Below are 21559 nucleotides of genomic sequence, written 5' to 3'. Positions count from 1 at the left end.
GTATGTTAAATTGGCGATGGTCAAAGGTTAAGGTCAAACATAACCCATAGGCTCAGATCACATGAGCACTGTGTGTGATGTTTACATTTACCGCCCGCCACCTGTAAACAATAGATAAATGAGGGGTGTGAACGATGGATGACAACAAAAACACGAACACCAGGCTTTCCAATCGACAGATCCAGGTTGCAAGACGGAATGTCGTTTCTGTTTGCAGGTAACTGTGACCTGTCATTTGTCATCATCAACATCGAAAATATTGTGTCTCATAATCATATTTTGTGTGAGTTAGATTGATAAGAGTTATGAGACTGGTGATAGTCATCCATGTCTCTGATGACGTATCTTAAATCAGATACACGTTAGGAGAACAAAAGAAACGAAAATAACTGAACGCTGTCGTGGTAGCTAATTTAATATCACTTCCTGATTATTTGTGAAATTAATTTCAAGTGACATTATTTTGAGGAGCCTTTGCTGCGAAGCGAATGTTTATCCAGTATTCCTATGGTAGTCCCTAACATTTTATATGACATTGTTCTTCATCTATATCTTGCATGTTTTACCAGTCTCTGATATAATATTTTTGATCATATAAGAATATAAGATCAGTCATCGGAAACATTTAGTTCACAGTAGATATTTTGTTAACTGTCAGTAAAGTTTTACTATTTATCAGTGTTTATGAAATGCTTATCTGAGAATACAATGAAGTAGGTGAACTGTGGACATCTATTTTGATTAGATGATAAAAACTTTGATTTATGTAGGATCAATTGTTAGTTTACAATCATGTTCACTTGACATTTGTTCAAAGTGTCTGACATTTGTTTGAAATGCTATTCCTCAGCAATATCTGTATTGTTTTCTACTGAATGTTAAGTCAATATTGACCGATGTGGTTCTTCAGTCTCTCTCAATCTAAACTTGCAACTGACATAACTTCCTGCAATGATATTATGTTGTTAGGTTGCAATCTCTGAATGTAGGTTCAATTACTTCAAACAAATGAAGAACCTGGTGGTTGGAGATAGAAATAATTAAACCCCTGAAATTATGGTGAATTTTCAAAGATCTTCTTCAGAATCTGTCTTCATGATCAGAAGCTAGAGGCTATGAGCATTTCAATCTCTAATCAGAGCTCCAGATAAGATTTAGCTCATGTGGGCACTGTACCCACTGTAATTTTTTGGAGTGGGTATTATGAATGTTGAGTGGGTATTTCATTTTCCGTTACCCACTGCTTTCAAATATGTGCATATTTCAGTCATTTTACTCACCTAAGTATTATGTCATTGAGTAAGTTTACTCAGCAGGTATGTTCTGCCTTATGTCATACCTAATCAAAACCAACTTAAATATAATAATAATGGAAATGATTTCATAAAAACATCACTTATCCAATACTGACAGTACAACACTAGTCCTATACTAACAGTACAACTTGATAGCAATCGATGTCTTTTTCATTACGCAAGTGATTTTTATAAATATATTCCATACGCATTTGTTTTAAACTTTTTGTGTATCTAACATTTTAAATGCGTTATTGGTACGCAACAATTATTTTTCAATGCGTATTTTACCCGGATACGCAGCTTATCTGGGCCTCTGTCTAATGATTCAAACCTGTATCTTTACAATAGGGGGTGTTACAGGTGTACTGGTTTGTTAGCCACATAGTTGCTTTCAGAGACCATATACCGACGTATGGTCTCTGTTGCTATCAACCATTTGGTGCTTTACGCCCATGACTGGTTAATTAAATCTTGTGCTTGTAGTTTTATGCTTTTTAAACTTTTTTCGGTTTTCATTTCATGAGCAGTAATCGTACATACCCCTTGTAGTTATCAGGTTCTGTTATTGGAAAACTTTATAGATATTATTTTCTAAAAATCAATACTGAAATAGAAGGTTGGCATGCTATTGATCATTTGTGTTTAGATCTTGCTTTGTTGGAGGAGCAATGGTGCCAACAGTAATTTATCCAGTGACAAGTCACATTTGAATTGTGTAAGGATTTGCAGACAGCGTTCGAAATAATCGCCGGCCCGGAGGCCCATTGCTGGTTGTTATTGTATCGGGCCGGCAGTTTCAAATATTTGCAGGCCCTTGTGACCTTCAGTAAACTGTCTGTCTCTTTTGCAACTGGAATCTTTCCCTTGTTTTTTTTCTTTATTAACGTTTGGGAATCATCCATGTTCCATCTTGTTACGATAACTTACAGTTTCACTTCCTGGTATTTCAGCGCTTTGTGCATAGGAATGTGAATACCAGTCTTTAACAAATATAAACGTCTCTCTGCACCACAGGTTTTGCTAATTGATTTTGTAGAAACAGCGTGAAACTTTGTACAGTGTAGTCTATTTTGTTTTTATTCAGAGGTACAGATAAGCTTCGTATCTGCGTATATTATGCAAATATTTATGTGAAAACTCAATTTCTATTAAGTCTATTGCGTACAAGTACGCTTGAATTTTTGTATATACTCAATAAATGTGATCTTACATGCATACACTAAAAAATGTCAAATCTTAGCTTGCGTACCGGTGGATAGATAAAATAATTGAGGTATGCTGAGTGGTTCTATTTCAGGACATGAACTTGACAACTTGCAGTCTTTCTTATCGTTTTTCATATTACAGATCAAATATAAATAACAAACACCAACATTTAAACTTTATTATATTTTCAAAATTAATGGAAAATGGCAAAAACACCAATCGAATTTTACCGCTAACCAGCCCGATAGATGGGTGACAAAAATATTCAGATAACGTGTCCACTGGCACTGTCTGTTTAGTATTTAAGAAGGACTGGTTAAATCTCTTCCAGGCTGGTAAGTTTTTGAAGTTACCAGCCCAGATGTCTGGCTGGGCTTTTGGCTTATTTCATAAACTGGTTAATTACCTTGTTATCTTGTTTTCTTTGTTACACGCAGTATATATACTTTGCCACCAATGTATGTTACATTCCTGCTTGACAACGGTACTAGAATCTGTATCGAAACGTCACAATCTCGTAATAAAGAAGTTGTTATCCATAAAGTTTGTCAATCTTGACTCACCTGTGAAGATCCGGGTTAGAATTGATTTTCAACAACCCATGCTTGTCATAAGAGGTGACTAACGGGATCGGGTGGTCAGGCTTGCTGACATGGTTGACACATGTCATCATATCTCAGTTGTGTAGATCGTTGCTAGTGCTGTTGATCACTGGATTGTCCGGTCAAGACTAAATTATATACAGACCGCTGCCATATAGCTGGAATATTGCTGAGTGGCATGTTAAATAATAAACAATCAAACAATTAATCAATCAGTAATCATTGAGTCATTATGATTATTACTTCATCCTCCGTATTTGTTCCAGATTCTGTGTCAAGAGCCTTATAGACAAGGCCTGTTTCAGCAATATTGACGATGAATGCGAGGAATTCATCAACTTCTGTGCAGTTCTGGAACAAGTGCTTCTACACAGGATCAGGCGTATGTTGTAAAACAATAGTCACATTTTTAAAGAAATGCCTTCATGTTTGTAGTTTCCTTAACTTCATACTTGTCTCCTCGTTAGTAAGAGCAAGTTCTCAAACACCTATACAGTATAAAAACTTATGGATATTGGCCCATTGAGTTCATTATAACTGTCATTTACTGTATATTTTGTCTGAGTCCGTAACTGGGATTTGAAAAACAGACCATTCTCACTGGGGGTCAGACTTCTAATTGATCACCTGACTAAAGGTGTCCCCTGCCGTTATATTGCTGGAATATTGCTATAATCGGTGTAAAACCATACTCACTCACTTTTTAAGATGATCTCATTTTTCACATGTAAGTATGATTTGTCTGTGGTTTCCAATATTTGCTACAATATTTTATTTACAGCTTACAGAACCACCTGGTACCGAGGTGGGGACAATCGCTCCTTTTGGGAATATGTTCGTGCAGCTTGTCGACATGTGCCCCAGAGCTGCATAGCAAGCATAGACGCCATAGAGAATATAAAGTCACCGTCTGCCAAGGTGAGGTTATCATGGTATTGATGGCTTATAGAATATAAGATCTTCATAGCATGGAAGCCATAGAGAATGCTTCAATCTGCTGAGGTGATGCCATCACTGTATAGATGCTGTGTAGAATAAGCATCAAACTGATGTGGTGAGGTTCAAATAGTTTTGAGTGTCAGTTTATGAAGAAGACTCCAGCAATGAATGAAACTTGAGTGAGTGAGTGAGTGTGTGAGTTTACTTTTACGCCACTTTTAGCAATATTCCATCAATATCACGGCAGGGAACTCCAGAAATGGGCTTCACACACTGTACCATGTTGGGAATGAATCCAGGTCTTCAGCGTGACGAGCACGAATGCTTTAACCACTAGACTACCCCACCACCCCAAATGAAACTTAGTCAGTCTTCTCTTTGTGAACAGGGGCGGTCGGGTAGCCTAGTGGTTAAAGCATTCGCTCGTCTACACTGAAGACCCGGGTTCGATTCCCCACATGGGCACAATGTGAAGCCCATTTCTGGTGTCCCCTGCTGTGATATTGCTGGAATATTGCTAAAAGCGGCGTAAAACTAAACTCAGTCAGTCTTTGTGAACAAGTCCGGCATCTTGTATTTATCATGCCACCTATTGGCACTGCACGAGCTGATTGTATGTCATTGCACCCCATCAGTAGCCAGTCTTCCCTTGGCATACAGGGTGCACCCCATCTATAGCCAGTCTTCCCTTGGCATACAGAGTGCACCCCATCAGTAGCCAGTCTTCCCTTGGCATACAGAGTGCAGCCCATCAGTAGCCAGTCTTCCCTTGGCATGTAGAGTGCACCCCATCAGTAGCCAGTCTTCCCTTGGCATACAGAGTGCACCCCATCAGTAGCCAGTCTTCCCTTGGCATACAGAGTGCACCCCATCAGTAGTCAGTCTTCCCTTGGCATACAGAGTGCACCCCATCAGTAGCCAGTCTTCCCTTGGCATACAGGGTGCACCCCATCAGTAGCCAGTCTTCCCTTGGCATACAGAGTGCACCCCATCAGTAGTCAGTCTTCCCTTGGCATACAGAGTGCACCCCGTCAGTAGTCAGTCTTCCCTTGGCATACAGGGTGCACCCCATCAGTAGCCAGTCTTCCCTTGGCATACAGAGTGCACCCCATCAGTAGCCAGTCTTCCCTTGGCATACAGGGTGCACCCCATCAGTAGCCAGTCTTCCCTTGGCATACAGGGTGCACCCCATCAGTAGCCAGTCTTCCCTTGGCATACAGAGTGCACCCCATCAGTAGCCAGTCTTCCCTTGGCATACAGGGTGCACCCCATCAGTAGCCAGTCTTCCCTTGGCATACAGAGTGCACCCCATCAGTAGCCAGTCTTCCCTTGGCATACAGAGTGCACCCCATCAGTAGCCAGTCTTCCCTTGGCATACAGAGTGCACCCCATCAGTAGCCAGTCTTCCCTTGGCATACAGAGTGCACCCCATCAGTAGCCAGTCTTCCCTTGGCATACAGAGTGCACCCCGTCAGTAGTCAGTCTTCCCTTGGCATACAGAGTGCACCCCATCAGTAGCCAGTCTTCCCTTGGCATACAGAGTGCACCCCATCAGTAGCCAGTCTTCCCTTGGCATACAGAGTGCACCCCATCAGTAGCCAGTCTTCCTTTGGCATACAGGGTGCACCCCATCAGTAGCCAGTCTTCCTTGGCATACAGGGTGCACCCCATCAGAGTGCACAGAGTGCACCCCATCAGTAGCCAGTCTTCCTTGGCATACAGAGTGCACCCCATCAGTAGCCAGTCTTCCCTTGGCATACAGGGTGCACCCCATCAGTAGCCAGTCTTCCCTTGGCATACAGAGTGCACCCCATCAGTAGCCAGTCTTCCCTTGGCATACAGAGTGCACCCCATCAGTAGCCAGTAGCCAGTCTTCCCTTGGCATACAGTAGTGCACCCCATCAGTAGCCAGTCTTCCCTTGCATACAGAGTGCACCCCATCAGTAGCCAGTCTTCCCTTGGCATACAGAGTGCACCCCATCAGTAGCCAGTCTTCCTTTGGCATACAGGGTGCACCCCATCAGTAGCCAGTCTTCCTTGGCATACAGAGTGCACCCCATCAGTAGCCAGTCTTCCCTTGGCATACAGGGTGCACCCCATCAGTAGCCAGTCTTCCCTTGGCATACAGAGTGCACCCCATCAGTAGCCAGTCTTCCCTTGGCATACAGAGTGCACCCCATCAGTAGCCAGTCTTCCCTTGGCATACAGAGTGCACCCCATCAGTAGCCAGTCTTCCCTTGGCATACAGAGGCAATGCACCCCATCAGTAGCCAGTCTTCCCTTGGCATACAGAGTGCACCCGTCAGTAGTCAGTCTTCCCTTGGCATACAGAGTGCACCCTATCAGTAGCCAGTCTTCCCTTGGCATACAGAGTGCACCCCATCAGTAGCCAGTCTTCCCTTGGCATACAGAGTGCACCCCATCAGTAGCTAGTCTTCCCTTGGCATACAGGGTGCACCCCATCAGTAGCCAGTCTTCCCTTGGCATACAGGGTGCACCCCATCAGTAGCCAGTCTTCCCTTGGCATACAGGGTGCACCCCGTCAGTAGCCAGTCTTCCCTTGGCATACAGAGTGCACCCTTTCAGTAGCCAGTCTTCCCTTGGCATGTAGGGTTAACAATAAGGGGCTTCACAGGTTGCAAAAAAACAGATTTTCTTCGATTCTCTTCCAGGGCCGAGCTTTCATTCGATGTGCACTGATGGAGAAGAAGTTGTCCGAGTATTTAGGTGCTGCAATCAAGCAACAGAACATCACAAGGTCAGTATGACTAAAAAGGGTAGAGTATTGAGTAGTTAGGTTTTATGCTGCATTCATAATTTCATTGCATATAATGCATGAATATTGCTCAAAGTGTTGTAAAACCAAACTCAGTCATTCACTCTCTTTGAAAGGAGGATCCAAACAATTGTTTTGGAGAAATCATCTCAGAATTCCTACCATGTCTATTGAGTAAAGGTTTTAACACAATACTGCCAAATTTTAACATTACTGCCTTGACTTTGAAAGACGAGACGTAACAGAGCTTCACTTAATATGCCTTGTTACAGTCACTGCCTGTCAGTGCTCATACCAGATGTGTAATCTGACAGTGTCCAGTATGTCTTCTGAGCAAATTTTTTTATGTTAAACCTGTTTACAAGTTACTTTTTACTGATATCTTTTAGATAAGCTCATTATTTTAACATTACTGCCACGATCTTGAAAGACATGCCACCGAGACCATCAAAACGCTGATTGTTACTGTCTCTGTCCATCAGTTCTTGTACAAGGACTGTAATCTCACAGTATCTCGATGTAGCTCTAACAATGGTCTTTGTTTATTTGGGACATAGATAAGAAAATTGCCTGATTAAATTAGCATGCGTTATATTCAAGATAAGAGGATTTAACAGGTACAAAGTGAGAAGTCAAGATTAGTGCAAAGATTGTTCTGATTGAATTATAGAGATTAACACTGGGAAGTATTATTTATATATATAATTTATTAGCCATGTGATTCTGTATAATAAGTATCATATGTTAGGAATATACATTGTATTATCATGACATTGTGATACGTTGGCTAGTATGACATAAATGTTTTAACATCTGATATATTTGATGTTTATATATTTCCCCCCATATATGTGATATTTACGATAAGGAAACATATATATTGGACATATTTTTACTGACGTAGTAACATTAGAAATTATTGTTTGGACACAACTGCGTTGTTCTTCATTTCATGTCAATGAATTGCTCTATTAATCATATAGTGCCAGTGTTTGACTGAACTGCTCTATTTATCAAATAGTGCTAGTGTTTGACTGAACTGCTCTATTTATCCAATAGTGCTAGTGTTTGACTGAACTGCTCTATTTATCAAATAGTGCTAGTGTTTGACTGAACTGCTCTATTTATCAAATAGCGCTAGTGTTTGACTGAACTGCTCTATTTATCCAATAGTGCTAGTGTTTGACTGAACTGCACTATTTGTTGCCAATGCCAGTGTTTGACTGAACTGCTCTATTTATCATATGAACTGCTCTATTTATCACTAGTGTTTGACTGAACTGCACTATTTTTGCCATTTGACTGAACTGTTTGATTTATCAAATAGTGCTACTGACCTGCACTATTTTGTCAACCTGCAAAAAAGTGGTAGTGTTTGACTGACCGGAACTATTTGTTGCCAGTGTTTGCCTGACCAGCACTATTTATCATATAGTGGCAGTGTTTGCCTGACCTGCACTATTTATCATATAGTAGCAGTGTTTGACTGACCTGCACTATTTATCATATAGTGGCAGTGTTTGCCTGACCTGCACTATTTATCATATAGTAGCAGTGTTTGCCTGACCTGCACTATTTATCATATAGTGGCAGTGTTTGCCTGACCTGCACTATTTATCATATAGTGGCAGTGTTTGACTGGCCTGCACTATTTATCATATGCACTATTTATCATATAGTGGCAGTGTTTGCCTGACCTGCACTATATTTATCATATAGTGGCAGTGTTTGCCTGACCTTGACCTGCACTATTTATCATATAGTGGCAGTGTTTGCCTGACCTGCACTATTTATCATATAGTAGCAGTGTTTGCCTGACCTGCACTATTTATCATATAGTGGCAGTGTTTGCCTGACCTGCACTATTTATCATATAGTAGCAGTGTTTGCCTGACCTGCACTATTTATCATATAGTGGCAGTGTTTGCCTGACCTGCACTATTTATCATATAGTAGCAGTGTTTGCCTGACCTGCACTATTTATCATATAGTGGCAGTGTTTGACTGACCTGCACTATTTATCATATAGTGGCAGTGTTTGCCCTGACCTGCACTATTTATCATATAGTGGCAGTGTTTGCCTGACCTGCACTATTTATCATATAGTGGCAGTGTTTGCCTGACCTTGACCTGCACTATTTATCATATAGTGGCAGTGTTTGCCTGACCTGCACTATTTATCATATAGTAGCAGTGTTTGCCTGACCTGCACTATTTATCATATAGTGGCAGTGTTTGCCTGACCTGCACTATTTATCATATAGTGGCAGTGTTTGCCTGGCCTGCACTATTTATCATATAGTGGCAGTGTTTGCCTGACCTGCACTAGCTATCATATAGTGGCAGTGTTTGCCTGACCTGCACTAGCTATCATATAGTGGCAGTGTTTGCCTGACCTGCACTATTTATCATATAGGTGACAGTGTTTGCCTGACCTGCACTATTTATCATATAGTGGCAGTGTTTGCCTGACCTGCACTATTTATCATATAATGCCAGTGTTAGACTGAACTGCACTATTTATCATATAGTGGCAGTGTTTGACTGACCAGCACTATTTATCATATAGTGCCAGTGTTTGACTGACCTGCACTATTTATCATATAGTGGCAGTGTTTGCCTGACCTGCACTATTTATCATATAGTGCCAGTGTTTGCCTGACCTGCACTATTTATCATATAGTGACAGTGTTTGACTGACCTGCACTATTTATCATATAGTGGCAGTGTTTGCCTGGCCTGCACTATTTATCATATAGTGCCAGTGTTTGACTGACCTGCACTATTTATCATATAGTGCCACTGTTTGACTGACCTGCACTATTTATCATATAGTGCCACTGTTTGACTGACCTGCACTTCAGTTCATTCTGGGAAATGCATTTCCTTGCGTTTTCTTGCGTTTTCTCAAATTTGAGTCAAAACTCTAACTTATGTCAAAACTCAGACTTAAGTTTGTTTCGAGAAATCGGGGCCTGGTCTTAAAGTAGTGCTGGTTGTCGCTCACAATATGCAGATGTAAAATCAGAGGTCAATATTTGGTCAATAATAGATTGTAATCGAAAACCCTGCCACAGAACCCATTTTGACAATAACAAGACATAATCGCAAACGAAACAGGCATCGATTAATACCACAAGCAAGACAATACAGGGTACTTCCTGTTGAGACACACACACGAATATGTTGTTTATATTGATGTTTTGCGAGTCAGGAAAACTGCTTGTGTCTTGGTTCCACAGAACAATAAGAAACATACTTTCTTAAGTTTATGATCTGTTTGATTGGCATTTAGAAGTTGGTGACTAATAAGAAAGTAAGATTGTTTATGGATAACAACTTCTTTTATTATATATGATGCATCATATATAATAAAAGAAGTTGTTATCCATAAACAATCTTACTTTCTTCTTAAGTTTAATTTGATGTTTTGTTATATGAATATTGATTACTCTTGCAAGCTTATCAATAATCTCTGACACAAGCGAGATCGAACAATTGACCGATTATATTGACCAGCAATGTCTTAAAGTTATGTGTATTTGAGACGAGGCAATTTTAACAGTTTCCATATGAAATCATTAAGGTTGATTGTCTCATCAGCAGTGGAGGCACGTTTGACCTAGTCAAATTAGGCACTGCAACTCAATATATGGAATTGCTTCCCTTGGTCATGCAAGGATACGATGATCTTGGGTTAGCTATCTGGTTTACCCTGATTATATTTCAAGGTTTGTCAACATTAAACCTGGATTTGTGGATTTCACCAAAGTGTTGAATGTCTGAGATTTTCATTACTTCGGGTGTCATTTTCTAGGGGGCGGTGGGGTAGCCTAGTGGTTAAGGCGTTTGCTCGTCATGTTGAAGATTCGGGTTCCATTCCCCACATTGGTACATTGTGTGAAGTCCATTTCTGGTGTCCCCCGCCGTGATATTGCTGGAATATTGCTAAAAGCGGCGTAAAACTGAACTCGCTCACTCACTCACACATATACTAGGCTGACACACTGTGATAGAACTGTGGTACTCTTCAGAGCAGTGTTATACACATTGACCAACAACTGCATATATTTCCCATTGTTATATGTATATTACTATTAGTTGCAGATGACACAGGAATAGACAATACCTTTGTTCTTGTTTAGGAAGCACTACCTAGATGGAGCCATAATGCTGTCTGAAGATGCCAATATGCTGTGTGGAGTGTTCCTAGGACTCAATACCATTGACTTCAGGTGAGATATCAGCATATGAACAGAATGAATTTAATTCTGTGTGAACGTTCCGAAAGAAAATTAAGAAGGCCTAAGAAGTCTCTGTTGTCTCTTAAACGTGTGGATGTTTGTAAGCTGATTTCTGTAGTGTTTCTGTCCAAAATTTGACTGTGTCACATAGACTTTAAGAAATGTAGGGGCAGTGGGGTAGACTAGTGGTTAAAGCATTCGCTTGAAACACCAAAGACCAGGGTTTGAATCCCCACATGGGTACAGTGTGTGAAGCCCTTTTCTGGTGGAAACCTCAGACTAATCAATCCGAATTGAGAAGTTTCCCTAATCATTTAAAAATGATCTTTTAGACACACATGGCTTGAAATCTTTGGGGTGTAATGTTCCATATCCATGATATGCATGTTTAATGTATATTTGATTCTTGGTATGGTTTTAGCTTCTGTCTGAAGGGAGAGAACATGGACTTGTTAGGACCCCTGGTAATAGACTTCACACCGTTTCTACAGTTCCACCAGAGGTATGTTCTTACGACTATCATCATATTACTGTTTCCACTGATCCTAGTCGTCTGAGGCTGCAGGTTGCTGTTCAGAGATGTATTCCTTAAGCCTGTCGGAGACTGTGTTCCAGGCCTGGCTGACCCTTGCTATGGTTCTAGGTTTCAGCACCATGCCTGTGGGTTTCACCATGTGTCTGACACCGGCTCTGCCTATTGCTTTATTCTTACACAGTGTGTGAAATAGTTTCCAAATTATGCAAACCAGTCGGGCAAGCTATGCCTGAAAGTTACTAGCCCTCAAAATAATTCACCAGCCCAAAATGTGAATGTAGAAGCTGCTAAAATGAAGAACATTTTTATCAACATTATAATCAGACCACAATCTTGATGTAAAAGTGTGTTATAACTTAACAAGTCTGAGAGAGTGATAAATTTACAAAATGACCCCATGGAAATTCACAAGCCTGTCGGGCCATTGAATGTAGGGATTTACTGGCCCGACTGGATTTTTATTAGCTATGGGCTAGCAGGCCAGTGGCTATTTCACACACTGTTCTTACATGAACCTGACACACTATCATATGACAGGAATACTGCTCAAAGCTGCAATAAAACCCAGCTCACACACTCACAGATCCTGGCTACAACATTGTCAGTATATATTACTCTGTTAGGTACATTTTTGGTTCACTGTCCATCCGTTGAAACATCCTTCTTTTGGTTCTGTTGTGTAGAGGTCGAATATCGGTTTCTTTCCATGTTGTATTAAGGCTATTCTCAAATTGGTGAAGTTGGGTAAATGTTAAAGGCTCAGCCATGTTTTTGAGAGTTGTGTCCTCTTTACCCCAGTGTGGAGAGTGTTTCTAGTGACCTGGAAGAAATGAGGGAGCTGTCCAACTCCAGCATCAGCAGCAGCATTATGAGCGAGGACGTTGTGGACGACGCCAGCTGGCGGAACAAATACAAGAACCTGGAACACAAGTTCAAGAGCGCCTGTGAACAGAAGGTAGACATTTTGGCCATTAGTTACTTACTTCAGTTTCCATTCCTTTATGCCAACCTACTTTTTCTGGATGATACCTCTGATCTGACAAATAGGAAATATTGTCTTAGTCATCCAACTGTTGTTGTTCTTCATCAGGGCTACCTGGAGGAACTGGTACGTCTCCGAGAGCGTCAGGTGGAGGAGATCTCTGCTGACAACCAGAGGATGGAGATGCGTCTGCAGTATGTGGAGGCAGAGGGTCAGCGTGACCGACTGATGCTGGAGAATGTCGTGCTGGAGCTCCAGGAACAGCTGTGAGATACCTTTGTACTGTTGTTACCATGACTCAGGGCAAGAAGTAGCATAAAGTTAAAAATACCAGAATTACAATGAGTACTTTATGTTGTTATAGTACAAGTTTGTATTTGGAGAAGTAGTCGGACAAAGGTATCATGATCTGTTTATCTTTTGGAAAGGTTTTCAATTCAGTGGAACCACACGTTGGCTTCATATACAAAGGGAGATAAATCTTACTCTCATTTGTGTGTACTTGTCCATTTGTTATGACAGAATACACTCTTACAGAATTATATTACAAGATTAACAATAAAAGATTGTCAAATCAAAATTTGTGTTCCCTTGATAGTGAGTTATCCATAGGTCCTATTGTTTCGCCAAAAGTTGGTGCCTTCTTAGAAAGTATTTTTTATTTTTGATCATTAGGGCTCCTTGCCTCTAGGCAGGAGACCTATTGTAATCGTTCGGATTATTTTTATTATTTATTATTCCGCTTATCTTGTACCCATTATACCTCCTAAACCAATGCTTACAGAAAAATTACACAGATGCCCATCGAGGTGAAGATATTCCCCTTAAAATTCTCTAGGCTCTAGGCCCAATAGCAAAGGGGAGATAATTCAAAATTAATTCCAAAATTTCAAAGTTTGACTGCAAATATCTCTAGAACTAATTTTTCCAACACTTCCAAATCTCTTGTACAGATGCACAATCGAATTCCCAACAATTTTGCCTGGACGGGTCAAGTTGCTGAAATGTACCGTTTGGCAGTTATTTTTGTTTTCATTTTTTGGCCATGTTTTTCAGCAGTTTTCTGAGTAGTTTGCTCCCAAAATGTGCTGAGCTCGAACCATCAGCTCTAGACATTCCAAACTTTCCATAACTGATGTCCAGTAACCATTGTGCAAATTCGGCACAAAAAGTGCCAGTATGGTAGATGAAGTCTTGGTTATTCCAGAACACTAATTGTTTTGACCGTAGACCCAAGAACAACTGAGATACAGCCTTTTAAAGAGGGAACTATTTCTTCTCCAGAACTTCTTAAAAGGTACATCACCCCCGCGACCCTGGCTGTATTTTGAAGATCCGCTCAGCCTGTCAAAAGAGTGTTCTGGCTCCGTTTTGGACGATGATTTCTAGCCCTCAAATACAATAGATAGAACTAAAGCCGAGGAGCCCTCATCGTTGCCTGCAACTATATTCTTAAAAGGGATCACTGAAAAACTTTTTGTTGATTTTAGTAATTGTTTTGAAACCTCAGGGGTTGCATTTTTCACATGATACTTCGTTGCAGTGCAACGGTGAAGTCTGAGCGGCAGACGTTGCAGCAGAGACTGTCCCTGCTGCTGGCCATGAGGCAGCCACCAGGCCCGAGGCAGGTGCGGGAGATCCAGATGGCAGACATGGCCAGTGAGGGGATACATTCTGCTCACTCCACCGGGGAACTGTGAGTAGAGTGGACATATACCTCACATCTCCCAATTAACCATCTCTCTGCAATTAATGCTATGTCAACTAACAAAAATGAACCTATCCCTTTTTGGAATAACATCTGGTAAAGCTTTGGATTAAAGAATAGGAATATGTTAGTGAGCCTCCTCGAGATTGATATGGATTTCAGAGACTCCAGAAGAGTGCACTAATCTACTTACACCACATCGGTTGTGAACATGATGCACATGATAGTATCACGAGGCTTAATCCCTGGTTGGAACTGTTTGTTTTTTAAAGTTTTGATTGGCAGGTCAATGAAATAAAATAAATATATTCCAATTTCAAATATATTTGTCTAAATTGGGAATATTACATCTTATTTAAATTGTGTTTTTCTCACATTGGTAACCTACCTATGTTGATTTAAATTGTTCTTGAAGTTTTTTTACTTTAAACTTGGGACTTACATCAGGGCATGGATATACGGAAACAGGAACTTATGTTTTTCTCCTCAATGTGTTAAACTACTTAGCTATTGACAAACTTTTTCGATTCCAGTGATTTAATCTCCTCAACCCGTCACCTTCAGAATGTCCAGCAACAGGACAACAAGAGTCTTCTTTCAGGATCATCCGGTCAGTTTACAGCAAAGGAGGACAACCACAGCATGATCCCACTGACCGGGTCACTCACAGATGTCCAGGTTCGACCAATGGACACTCCAGTTCATCAGAGTGGGAAAACCGAGCATACAGAAATGACTGAATTGCACAGTCCCAGTCATCAAGATGCTGATCCTTCCCGAGAAGCTCCTGGCCAGCAGAGACATGAATCCACTGACATTGAGAGTTCCACGGAAGTGGAGGCAGACTACAGGGAGAGGGCACCTGCTCTAGCTTTCCCCAGCTTCAGTTGCGTGGATCTGGATGGTTCCTTAGATACTTGTGAGGATGAAGAAGCTGGTGATTTGTCTGCTTTAGCTGCAGAGGACATGCCAGGTGATCCGTTAGGTATTGAGAAGGGCAGAGTGAAGCCAACTCAGGCAGTTGATACAGCAGACAATCAAGAAACTGAATCTGAGGGGGACAAACTTGAAAGCAAAGAGGATGATGATTGTGTTTCTGATGTCAATAATTCAAATGGCGATTTAGTTGAGAGTAATGAAAAGACTGATAGTGGTAATAGCGATTATGATATTGTAAACCCAGATAATGAAAAGTCTTCCTCCAATGAGTCAAGCATTGAACTGGCAGAGGCTCTGGATTCGGGGAAAAGTGATATGGCTTTGGGTGAATCCACAGAAGATGAATATCTGAGGATTGGTAGTGATGAAGGACAGAGTGATTCCCAAACAGACATTCCACATGAGAAAGAAGAAAACTCAGATGAAGAGGCTGATGATTCCAAGAAACAAGCATCAGATAGAAAAGAGACCGATGCATCAGACCCTGCTGAAAATGTTTCATCTGGTCCTGAGAATCAGTTGGATGAGGAAAAGATGCAAATTGAGCCAGTTGAGCAGACGGGCAAAGATGCACCATTGTCTCCTGGGGGAGATTCAGGCTCATCTGAAGGTGATAAAGAATGGGACTTTGTCTCCGACTCCCAAGGAAATGGACAGACAGTGAGTGCCAAGGAAAAAGCTTGTGATGATCAGAAAGATGAAGAAGCATCTTAACTCGGACATGACAAGTGTGAACTAGATGTAGTGTATGATTAGTAGTGTATGATTAGTTTTAGAAGAAGATTGCAATCGGCATGATGACATGACAAAGTGACCAAATATTTATGGTAATCGTCTTCAGTTCCCTTGTCAGACCAACTTTGTATTGAAGAAAAACAGGCTTTACTTTTACTGTGATGTATTTGGTTTTGACAAAATTACCGTAAAAGTAATGTATTCTTGTGACACATTATGTGAGCCATATCACATAAAATTTTAGTGACTCAAACCAATCTCAGTGCTGCAGCCAGACTGCGTAATTGCATGATTCCCGCTAATTGTACTTACCTTGGCAATTTATTTTTAAATGTATGCACCAACAATGGCACAAATTTATATTTTAAAACACGTTTTTATGTATCGGGCTTGTACTTAATTTCAAAATACGACTATTTTCATTGAAAGTAATGTCAAACATTCGGAAATCAAAATCAAAATATTTAAACGTCCGCATTTCAAAACTGGGCTTCCTAAGCTCTGCACATTGCTAGTACGTCTATTTGCATACAAAACTGTAATATAAATTGCTGTAAAGAGCTTGTTTCGCTGTAGGGATCACAACTTGATGTAAAGAGTTTATCATCAAATCTTGTTGGCTGTCAAAATGTCAAAGAGAAGGATTACACTTTTCGTTATTGGCCCACATTTTCTGAAGGAAATCATTGGTGCAGCACTGAAATCTTTTGCTAATATCTTGGATACAGATGGTTTCACATGGTTTTGATTCTGGCTTAAACTTTGTCCTCAAGAACCACTGGTGTTTAGCAAAAACATCTAAATCATTATCAACTTGTAATAGTGGCTGACTTGGTTGATAGTGTCTGATGTACGCCAAAGACATAGATAGACGTAAACAAAAATAAAGGGCTAGATTATCTCTTCCAAACTCTATTATTTAAAGGTCACTGTCCTTTGTCTTGAGTGTTTTGACTACTGAAACAATATGTATACTAAATCTGAGACATGGAGATAAAATACTTTAAAAATTACCCTTTAACTTTGATTTGCGTACAAGTGTGCATGAATTTATAAAACCCCATAAATATAACACTGTTTAGTTTACAGCTTATGATCACCTTTTCATATCTCTATTTACACATAAAGTACAGGCATATTTTATTCATAAACTGCAGAGAATAATGTACTAAGCAGTAGGGCTGGGATGGGTAACCCAGATACCCGGGAGGGGTGGGTAATGAGTTGGACCCGGGTACCCGTCTCAATACCCGGACCCACTATGATCATGTGACTAATAGATTAAACAATGTAATATATTATTCTTTCATGATTAAAAGGTTGTATTGTCTTTGAAGATTTAGACATAATTACAGTCACTTTGCTTGAATATTATACATGGCTAAGATATTGAAAAACTCGAAATTTTAGCCTCCGAGCTGAAAAAAATATATTGCAATTTCTTACACATTTGATGTCAGGAATTAACATATCGGGTATCCAGTTAGGGTAATAGGGGGTGGGGTTACCGGGTAGAAAATTTGGACCCGTCCCAGCCCTATTAGGCAGTGATGTCTCACTATGTGTATTGCTCTTGTAAGCTTATGTAACAAACATGTAGCATCATGAATTGAAGAAAATTTAGAGGTTGCCTGCAACAGCCATTCAAGCAGAATTATTGTAAAAGTATCTCATGGGTATAAGAAATACCAAAGACTTGGCCAAGGGGAGTAATAAATATAAAAAATACATATCAAATATTCAATATGAATGCCAACCTGAGGAAATACTCCATGGGAGTAGATATCTTGAACCCCAGTACCCATATGTCAACTTAAAGTTGAGACTTGAATTGATGACATACTTTTAATATTAAAGGATTAAAATGATGAAACAAGGCTGTTCAAAGAAACCTTTCTGGACAATTTGTTGAAAAATTTTGAATCCCAAATCTTTGCATTAAGGGCTTCAGTTAATTTTTCTTCATGTTACTAAAGTATTCTGTTTCACAGCACAGGAGCCATTTGGCAGAAAAGTGTTTAAGTCAGGAGTTACCCCTCTTGTTTCAGTGGCAAAGTGAAGCTGTTCTATTTTAGAAAGAGCACTTTCGTTTGTTCACACGACTGTACATTTATATCTCGATTAAGTACTGGCACAAGTTCTCTACATATCCTAAAACAAAGCCAAATACAGAAGTTACATTGCTTATATTTCAGATTGCACTCCATCCTTCACACTCAAAGCAGATTGCACGATTTCACAGTAACTGTGTCATTTGTGCTGTCAAGTGTTTGTCGTTTAAGGCACGTCATGCTTAAATGTACAAGTTCCCTGAATCATGTTCTATAACTTGTATACTTTACTGTATTTCATCAGCATAATAATATACTTCACCTGACCAAAATGGTCGCGCCTATGGACGCAAGTTCCTGTGCTCTGTTACATTATGTAAGATGTAGGCTTTACATGCAGACACCAAAGATTCTTGGATGAGTGTAGAAATCCAAACATGCAATTGCAGTCAAATGGTTAACTCGTGCTTTCTTCTTTGTAACCGTATATATCATCAGTATATAAATATTATAGTTATGAAAGATGAAACTGATATTTAACTTTTAGTATTACAAGAATGAGGTAAGGTCTAAGAGTGACATGACAATCTGATCTAATTGTTTCTCATCCAGGTAAAATTTTGGAAGTGATATGTTTTTATGTTCACTGTAATTGTTTTGATCTGAAAACAAACCCAACAACAATTTGGTCAGACGAAATAGCTGGTCAGTGGCCCCAGAACCCCTTGAATATATCTTGTTGAAACTCATCACAGGTCAGTCTAGTAAGGACCTTGTGCCTTTTTGTGATTATGGATTTTCTGGGTTTTTATTTGTTTTCATGATGGCAAGATGGATTTTACTGAAAATGAGGGTAGGAAAATGTCTCTCGTTTCCAGAGAATACCTCCAAAACCATTGAATATTTCATGATGACACTTGCCATGCAGTCAAGTCTAGTGCTACCTTTTGATAATTTCTTATTCTGGAAAATTTTGATGGCATTATGTTTTTTTTCACAGAACGGGAGGTATGTACATGTAGTGGCAATGGAGCAAAAGTGGAGTGTTAGTAGACGAACTGCGTTTATGAATTGCACCAGTCCGGGTGATATGTCATTTAATTATATTAAAATATAATGGCAACCATCAGAAAATGTTGAATAAACATGTCAGCAATCTGAAAGGAAAACAATACTTACAAAATAGTCATTTGTTAATAGGAAGTGGGGTTACCTCTTTGTTAAAGCTAGATTGTTAAACGGAGACCAGGCACGATCAGCCACAGGCGTATTATGTGTAAACCCTGTAGCTGATGTCGTGAACGTTGTTACAAGTGGCACCAAACCAGTCACCCACTTGTTATTCATAACATTCATAATGGCTGATTCTTGTGTAGTCACTGATTTAATGTTGTAGTGTCGACATGTATATAACTGTTAAACGTGACGCTAAATGTATTGTATATATTGGAATATGCATTTGTTTGATCACCGGTATTATGAAGCTCGGTGTACAATCAGTTTAATCATTGTCAGCTTTGACACTGAACGTTTGTTTCCGGCGCTGTTAAGCCTGTCCTTTTGTCCTGTGATATAAGTTTACTGAAGGGTAAAACCATACCGTACTTCCTCTATTAGAAGCTGAGGCGTCAATCAGCTTCTGCGCAAGCACTTGACCTGCTGTCCTGGCAAACTATTATCGAAACGTTCGCAGCCCTACGAACTTCTTAAGCCCTTTTCGTAACACATTGGCTACGAACAAAGTTAAGAATTCTTAGGGCTTCGAACGTTTCGAGAATAAGGGCCCTGGAAGAACAGAACAGAATTTTATTCTCAAAAACATTTGAAGAGGCACAAACTGTGTTTTATATATTTGGATGATTTGAGGATGAGTGGTTGATAATAACATTTCATGAGAAAAATAAATTTACAGATTGAGGGATTCACAGAAATATTTGAGTAAAAAGGCTTTTCGTTGTTCAACAAGAGATGGACATAAGTAAAAAATGGAATTCGTCGCATACAGCTTGATTTCAATGTCCATGTCTGTTCTGTTTTTCCCGACACGGGACAGCTAACCGATTCCCGAAAACAGTCACACAAAGGGTACGCTTGCGATAAACGATCATATTTAATTACCCGGGTTCTAATAGACGCATGTCTTCTATTTAGTGGACAGCTTATGGCTCAGTACCTGAAGGAGGAAATGTGGCGGTGACTTTTTGTTGTACATTTATACATGTAAACATTCCTGGTCAGATATGCTTTCCTGGTAATATCACGTATTTGTGCTCATTTGTTTCGTTCTTGAAAACTCATATTCTTTTATGTGTATCCACATTTTCATCAACATTTTATTTTAACGATTGGAACATAATAAACTATTTTCAACTAATCTCGTTTTAATTCGCGTTTGCTTGCTTGCTTGTGTGTTGCTTAACGCCACAGCAGTATTCGAGCTATATGGCGGCGGTCTGTAAAATATCGAGTCTGGACCAGACAATCCAGATATCAACAGCATGAACATCAATCGATCTACGCAATTGTGGTACGATGACATGTCTCAACCTGGGCCGGTGGGGTACCCTAGTGGTTAAAGCGTTCGATCGCCACGCTAAAGGCCCGGGTTCAATTCCCCACATGGGTTCAATGTGTGAAGTTCCTTTCTGGTGTCCCCCGCCGTGATATTGCTCGAATATTGCTAAAGCGGCGTAAAACTACACTCTCTCTTTCACACACAAACGTGTCAACCAAGTCGGCGAGCCTGGCTACCCGCTCCGTTTAATTCATTATGTTCAGTTGTATAGAGAATGCAACGATGATTATGTGAAACGGTAATCTGATGAGAACGAATAAGCAAACAAATATGTACATGCACCGATTGTTTAGTTATATTCATATCGTAGCTAGTTCTACAGTCGCCTCTACATTGTCCAACTTCGACCAGACAATCAACTGACTGCTATAAGCAACAGTTCATCTCATTGGGGTACGTTATCATGGAGCCGGACAACGTGACCCAATAACACTATCATTGGTTGCTAGGAATCCGAAAGATTAGATAAACCTAAAAATAGGTATCTACATAACTTACTTTGTTTGCAATATTTCTATCAAGGTCATCTTGACCCTATTCCGCACATTTGTGATTCGCTTAATCAATGTACTTTGTGTTAATTTTAAAATCTTTCAACCCATCAACAAAGGGATGCATTTTCCGAATCTACAACTTTCCTGTATTAATGTAATCCGATGGAACAGGGGCAATATATGTCAATTTAGCCGCAAATAGCTGCAGCATTGCTGATGTAGCGAAAAACATCATTAACTCACTCATATATATGTCAGGTTAGGGTCACACCAAAGATTTGTTCAAAAGTATATATTGTTATACATCCCGTAGCCAACAGAAACGCCAATGGATAATGATGGAGGCTGCTGTTGGTTTTCTAAAACACTATGTTACAGAAAGAAAATAGGGAAAACAAACTGAATAGCACTTATACTATACAGATAGTACACAAAGACAAGGTTGGGGTGACTTTACCATTAGCCTTTCAGCGGA

General features: G+C 40.0%; 1 protein-coding gene across 2 annotated transcripts; it reads left to right on the top strand.

The window, feature by feature from the left end:
- Positions 1 to 27: 27 nt before the first annotated feature.
- On the top strand, positions 28 to 20389 carry LOC124288505 (RUN domain-containing protein 3B-like). Of its 2 annotated transcripts, none has more exons than XM_046725027.1 (10): positions 28 to 217; positions 3373 to 3488; positions 3888 to 4024; positions 6718 to 6803; positions 10967 to 11056; positions 11487 to 11567; positions 12417 to 12555; positions 12691 to 12848; positions 14126 to 14278; positions 14824 to 20389. In XM_046725027.1, exons 1-10 carry the CDS (start codon positions 135 to 137, stop codon positions 15941 to 15943), a joined length of 2163 nt encoding a protein of 720 aa, XP_046580983.1. In that variant the 5' UTR covers positions 28 to 134; the 3' UTR covers positions 15944 to 20389. The 2 variants fall into 2 exon arrangements, with proteins under 2 accessions (XP_046580983.1, XP_046580982.1); XM_046725026.1 differs by having other exon boundaries at positions 12399 to 12555.
- Positions 20390 to 21559: the final 1170 nt, after the last annotated feature.

Source organism: Haliotis rubra, unplaced genomic scaffold (genome assembly GCF_003918875.1).
Source record: "Haliotis rubra isolate DU_JTF1 unplaced genomic scaffold, ASM391887v1 Scf42, whole genome shotgun sequence".
Taxonomy (NCBI): Eukaryota; Metazoa; Mollusca; class Gastropoda; order Lepetellida; family Haliotidae; genus Haliotis; species Haliotis rubra.
Note: the sequence above shows the minus strand (reverse complement) of the source record. Positions and strands in the feature narration are given on the sequence as shown.